This window comes from Formica exsecta, unplaced genomic scaffold (assembly GCF_003651465.1).
Source record: "Formica exsecta isolate Colony F162 unplaced genomic scaffold, ASM365146v1 scaffold194, whole genome shotgun sequence".
NCBI lineage: Eukaryota > Metazoa > Arthropoda > Insecta > Hymenoptera > Formicidae > Formica > Formica exsecta.
In genome coordinates, this window is record NW_021849240.1 from 575,572 (window position 1) to 582,782 (window position 7,211).

Here is a 7,211-nt window from a genome sequence, read left to right on the forward strand (position 1 = left end):
AAATGAAAAGAAATTTCTTCGAGCAGATATCTCGTGGATATTAAAACTAAAGTCAATAGATTATTTTTTCAAATATTAAACAGTAAAAACAATTTGCAATTGCTTTTTGACGCAAAATTCTCTGTGCTACCTATAGAATAGACTTACCAATGGCTCGTCTGGTTGTCTTCTAAGACCGACCACCCTCATAGGCATTGCTTCCTTCTTGTTTGTCGGCATTGCTACTAAAGGAGAAATCGCTTTAGAAGACGCTTCCTTGCGTTCCACAACTGCGTCGTGCGTTTCCAAGAGCGCTTTCAGATGCGAGTTCCTGAGAAGATTCACCAGTTCCTTAGCATATAAGTTCCTAGAGGTTTGAAAGGCCTCACACACTTCGTCAACGATGTCACAGACGGATGAGCATACCGGTTCTACGGGCACTGGCGGGTCCTCCAGACGCTCCTGAACCTAGACCACACAAAGATTTCAAATCAAAATCCGTGTTAAAAACTGGTTTCTCTTATGGATCTTAGAGATATATTTCTTTTACAATCCTTTCTTTTATATGCTAGCGCATCTTCGATAACTTTTACTTATTAACGCTTCATTTTCTCTCTCATATATATTATATTAATATTATAATATATTTTCCTATATATATATATTTATGATTTTGATTAATATTTAAACTATTTTGCCGATTCTCTTTGCCGTATATTTTCCTTATTTTTTATCAAGAGACACGCATATAAAAGATATCAATGTGTTGATTTCTGATATTGTTTACTGAAAATATTATAATAAATTTAAACAAGTTAGTTCTGAAAAAATTAATATTTTTTAAATATATATCTAAACTATGGAAACTATGTAAATACATATACATATATACACTTTCGAGATGCATTAAACGCAATTGGGAAAAAATCTGGTCATTAACACATTGTTAATGATTAGAGTAAATGTGCAGTGGTGATGATGATGATAATATTTAATTGGATTAGAATTAATCTAATTGCCACATAAGTCATTTAATTCATTATATATTTGCTTAGAATAATGTAGAGTTTACAATGAATGAGTAATTAGAAAAGTAGGCCAATTACAGATTCGATATGTTTGAAATAATATTGAAACTTTCAACGAATATAATCTATTTTTGCATGATTGCCTTTTTTATGAAATATTCAGAAAAATAAAAAAATTTTATTCAGATAATGCAGGCCTGTAAATCTATTTTCAATTACCCTGTAAATAACACATACATAATGCGCGCGATGTAATCAAATAAATACAGAATACTATCAAAAGTCGATGATTCACCGTCGAATTATTTCTCTTCAAGAATTGCAATCTCAAGCTCACCAAAGATCATTACATGTATTGGATTTACCAATCGCCAGTATTGAACGTGAATTCTTCATCACGTACTCGATGTATGTTACGAAATTGGTGGATGATTTCTCAATGATTACCGATCCCGGCCGAAAATAGCAGCTGCATTTCTTGGAAATTTTTCAACGCTAATTGTAAGCTTTCGATTTGTTTGTTCAACGCGCACATGTGCTTCGAACATCAAACGAGATTCGTCAAAAAATCAGCGTTTATAACGCGAGATTTATCAAAACGTCCTTCGTTACGGATTATCAAATTGATGTGATAATTTTTTTTCTCTCAATACAGAGTTTCACTGAACTTGTATTGGTTTCCAATTCCATTAAAATAGAGATTTATCGAAAGCTATGCTAGAGATGCACTTACTATAGCCAACAAGTTGGTTCTTTATGGGCTATAAAGAGTTCGGGCATTTATTTATCTACTTTGCCGCCGAGATCGCGTATCCTTTGAGATGTGAATCGCTCGTGTTTCTTTGAAGGAACGAAACGTTCGATTTGCAGCGATTTACGATGATAAACGAGAAGCCATATCTCTGTCGAGAATAATCACGTCACATTTTGCACTAGAATCGCGGTTAAAAACGTTCGTTTCCTCCATTTTTTTTTTCTGAATATCGTCAAATGAGTGGACTCGTCGCTTGCTTTACCATCAAAAAGAGATTGTGCGTTCTTGACCTCTTTCTATCGTTTATTCCGGTTTGTAATTGGCAGAATCAAGTTATAGAGTAATCTCATCAATTTCACTCTATCTCGTCATATTAATGCACATCTGAATTTTTAATTACCGACTAATATAAATCACTAACGGTGCTTTAACGTGTTTCTCGCGCTTTCGCAAATGACTACGCGCTTTTTTGCGAAATAATAATTATGTTCTGCTTAGAAAAAGATTCATAAAGCCGAAGAGAGGATAATTTTTTGTTCGCTTTAGATATCTTTTCAGAGATATTCTTTCTGCATTCCTCAGAAACGACGCTCACCTGGAGAAAGACCTGTGTGACGCGGTGCTCCGAGTAGACTGGTGAAGACTAAAGCGCGGTCGTGTCGATGTCCTCGCGATGGTATCGATCGGCGAGAGTGAGGCACACGAAGGGAAATTAGATTTATCTACCTAGACGGCAAGAGCAGCGTATAATACGCAGATGATGACGAGGAAAATATTCGGATTCAGTATGTCGCGCGACACTTCTCACGTAGGTAAGCAGCGTCAGAAAACTGCCGCGCCTATACTGACGTCGGCTACCTCCCTCCGCGTAGCAGCCCGTTCAGGCGAGTCGCCTGCTGTCGTTCTGGAGAACAGGTGGGGGTCCTTCCTCTCCTGGCATGCAACACTCACTCCAGGAACGTAGTTGCTCGTCCAGAGACCTTATTCCAAGGTCATCGCTTGAGTAAGATCGGCTGTGCTGTTGATACACGGAGTGGCCCTCGATTAACTCTTTAAATCTGAATATTCCTTCGTCAATCTTGACTTGATTTTGAGTTGTGTGGCAAAATTATCGAGAAAAATCATCACTTGTCGCAATTTTTTTATTTTAAACGTGAATTTTAAATTAAGCCCTCAAATTGAAATTCTGTCAAAGTCTATGTAAAGTTGAACGAAGAACAGCAGTAGATGCAATCATGGATATGTTGATCTGATGTCAATTCACAGCATATGTCCAGTATTATCATTTTATTCTTGCTATACATATCTAGCTTTCAAAGCGATCCGAGGCCAAACTTCTTCAATACGGATAATGCAGAAATATTCCAAATGTTTGAAAATGCATCGTAAAATAAATGATAAATTTTCCTCTTTAATTATTTATTTTCATGAAAAAAAAAAAAATATGTAAAATGCATATAAAATATGCGGATATCTATTGTCTTCAATTTAGAATTGATACAAGTAAAATGTTTAAGTTCCATCTTTACTCTGCTAGTTCTTTTGTAAGTGTAACTCTATGTTTGGAAGAATAGCTACAATTGAGATGAAGAGATTCAATACACTGTTCCATTTCCGGTACAATCATTATAGCCATGTCATTACAGTCCTGTCACCCACATACGTATGGCCATGAGTTAACACACATGTTGTATGTTTCTCCCACTTCTCGTACGATCACAAAGTCGACTCCCCGACTGAAATGATATCGTCTTGTACACACTACGACTTACAAAAATACGCATGTAGGCTTCGTATAGTACCGTGACACGCTCGCATGGATTTATGCGAGCAAGCGATGACTCTATGGAGGCACCTATGACCCGTCCAATTAAGAGGTTTCTACGAGGTCATAGCCAATTATCCGTATGTAAAATGCATATAAAATATGCGGATATCTATTGTCTTCAATTTAGAATTGATACAAGTAAAATGTTTAAGTTCCATCTTTACTCTGCTAGTTCTTTTGTAAGTGTAACTCTATGTTTGGAAGAATAGCTACAATTGAGATGAAGAGATTCAATACACTGTTCCATTTCCGGTACAATCATTATAGCCATGTCATTACAGTCCTGTCACCCACATACGTATGGCCATGAGTTAACACACATGTTGTATGTTTCTCCCACTTCTCGTACGATCACAAAGTCGACTCCCCGACTGAAATGATATCGTCTTGTACACACTACGACTTACAAAAATACGCATGTAGGCTTCGTATAGTACCGTGACACGCTCGCATGGATTTATGCGAGCAAGCGATGACTCTATGGAGGCACCTATGACCCGTCCAATTAAGAGGTTTCTACGAGGTCATAGCCAATTATCCGACATTAAGAGAAAGAGAGCAAGTTTTATAATTCGTCAATTGATGGAGATTACCATAAATCTTCATTCTTTTCTTCGCGTCTCTTAATTTTATTTGTAAATTATAATATTCCTTGTGTAAGAAACGTTAGAATAACTTTTGATCCATTCAGGCGTAACTATATATTATTAAGAATCTTACAAATATTTTTAATTTGTTTCTTTCTCATCGTTTTCTCTTTTTTATTATATCTTTTTCCTGGTTTTTAAACAATCAATTATCCAAATTTTGATTATATTTCTTTTCACCATCCAGGAGTTCTTGCCAACTTGATTTTTTTAAAGAAAGTGTGAACATTTTATCGTGCCCGTCAGCAGTTTCTATTGTTGGTTCAGTCCAGCATTAAAAAGAAAATACGTGAGCCGATTCTTTAATAATTTCTTGGCACCGGACGCTCTCTACCTGGAGTCACATGTTTTACTTGCGTGTCAGGTAAATTATCGGAATATGGATTCCGATGTGGACAAGGAGAAATGCACATGCGATTGCGCAATTAATGGAGAAAATGAAAAGACTTTTTGATATAAGATCTTGCTAGAAAGAGAAAGAGAGGGAGAGAGAGAGAGATGATAAAAATCAGAATGTATATATCACATTGGTATAGAAAAACATCGCATCGTGTCGCATAATAACGTTTCTCGCCGGTAATATTTTCATCGACGCGTTATTCTTCGCGATAGAGAAGTGTGTCGCGACCGAAATAGCGTGGGTGTCGCGAACGTTTCAAGCATGTGAAGGCACGTAGAGCGAAAAAAAAAAAAAAAAACCACGCGCGTATTTCCAAATTCTTTTCTTTTTTTATACTGAGTGATAAATTGGTTTGCTTTCTATCCTGCCGCGTCGTCGTTCTCACTCGACCAGATTCCAGTGAGATGATATTATTCATTCTCGTAAGCTAATTATATACATACATTGCCCAGCTACGCAATTAGGCGACGTACAAGCAAATCGACAGCGGCGTATGTAAAATATATTTTCAAATGCTTTGTAAAAGATCCTCAGAATTACTCTGGATATAATATACAATCTAAGGAAAATGTTCTAAAGAATATTAAACATTGCACAAGCTCGAATAAACAACCCTAAATTCTCGACAATCAATTATATTATATTTTTGCATGCTAGATTAATTCAATGCTATATCGTGAAAATATTCTTCAAATGCAATAAATAGATATATTAGTCATAAAGTTTAATTATGTATTATATATTATCGTCTTATGTCTATGAGAGTATAGATAATAAATGTAGGTTTTTGATGTGCTGCAGTTGATCTATAATTAGTTATTGCCTCGCTCTTTGGATCGTGCAAGCACTATATAAATTTAGATTTAGAATTGCATTTAGAAATTTAAAATAGCACATTAAAATATTTTCTCGTTTAATCAAGCTTATGTTTTAATTGTATGATCGCGTTCACTAATTTAGATCAACGTTTTATTGATGAGACGAACACATTCAAGAAAACGAGCTATCGGTTCAACGACACGAAACATTTAGACAGCTTGCCAGAACACTCGCGCAAATGTTTTAATTTTTCATTTAATGACGCAATAAATTAGAAAGATATCACGGCAAAGAAAGAGAGAGAGAGAGAGAGAGAGAGAGAGAGAGAGAGAGAGATAAAGTCACTCGTAAATCCATGTGTTTCTCGTAAATTTTCGCGATCATAGTAAACACTGTTTAATGAGCACATGGACGTGCACATGGAAGCTATGCGTAGCGTATAAAGTAAAATTATATCCACTCATGCGTTTACGATTCGCTAGTTGTGTAAGAAAAATTGCTATCGTTTTTCATTGAGATTTTTCATACCTACAACATCGAGAACGATAAACATATAAGGTAATTAAAAAAAAAAAAATAAACCTTCCTGCATCCATAATTTAAAATTTTACACACTTCTTTCTTCCAAGAAAAAATCCAAATTAATACAATGATAAAAGATCCAAAGGGTTTGTTATATAACATCAAGTCACTTAACTAAGCTAACAAAGATCAAAGATTATCGGGTACTCTCGCGTTGTGGATGATTCTCAGTCCACTTTGGTTTAAAGATAAGATGTGCACTCACCTTTACAAGAGATGTGACGACCGGGCTGTCGAGTAGACCCTTCAAGAATAACAGGTCTGTGTCATTGGCGACTTTACCCAGTTCCTCAATATTGTCACGTACGTGCATGAAAGCAGCTGGAACAGTAACAGCGCACTTGTTCATAATCAGCTGCGGATTCACGGACCAGGAGGAGCGCATCGCCGCATGCGGCATACGACCGCAACGGTAGCAACGATTGAGAGAGAGAGAGAAAGAGAGGGACTAGGAAAGGGTGGCACAAGGAAGAAGCGGGGGATGCCAATGGGGTCGCAACGATGCGAGAGTGAACCCGGGCGTGGCCATCTTTCGGCCTGATCAATATTTGGGTCAGCTACAGGTGGCAGACGCGTCATGCGAGATCTCTTTCAATTCTCAATCTGAATGTGCTATTAAACACTTTGTTTATCCTTTTTCATCTTTTATACAATTGTTTATTCTTTTCCTCTTGTGTAGTTAATTAAAAAATAAAATAAAAATAAAAATTGAGAATAAACTGAAATGATAATCAATAATCAAAATAAACAATACATGCAAATAACACAAAAGAAAATATCTAAGAAATATTTAAAACTGATTGATCGATCGGACATCACTGTGATATCGCGTCATACCAGCCTCTTTTATCTATAAATAAAAAATTTTGCAATTTTATGTTTATCTATATAAAAAACTTCTTTTTAGGTCTAATCTTATTTAGAACACAGCTCGAAGGATCCGCAAAGTGTAAAGCTGCTAAATAACGCATCCAAGTGCATTTCAATTAACGTCACTTCTATTCGCGACTTCAAGTAGTACGATGCTTTTCCAAGGCTTCTTATTGTTAGATATTATTATCGCGTTCCACTTAAATAATATTATATTTGTTTGACGTATTTGACGTGATTTGATTGTATATTATAGTGTATGATTACATTTATTCTAATATTTAATTATATAATATATACAATT

At 35.7% G+C, this 7,211-nt stretch overlaps 1 protein-coding gene across 6 annotated transcripts in view; it reads right to left on the reverse strand.

Annotated features, from left to right (window-relative positions):
- The window catches only part of LOC115234042 (MAGUK p55 subfamily member 2), a 45,589-nt gene that overhangs the window by 4,078 nt on the left and 34,300 nt on the right, over positions 1-7,211 (reverse strand). For 4 of the 6 annotated variants that reach the window (XM_029804752.1, XM_029804751.1, XM_029804748.1 and 1 more), the window contains 2 exons: positions 6,243-6,358; positions 148-447 (listed from right to left, as the gene is read on the reverse strand). In XM_029804752.1, coding sequence (XP_029660612.1) covers positions 148-447; positions 6,243-6,358 — 416 coding nt within the window. Of the gene's footprint in view, positions 1-147; positions 448-2,356; positions 3,584-6,242; positions 6,555-7,211 lie in introns of those variants that run through there. The other 2 variants (XM_029804750.1, XM_029804753.1) reach the window with 2 other exon arrangements.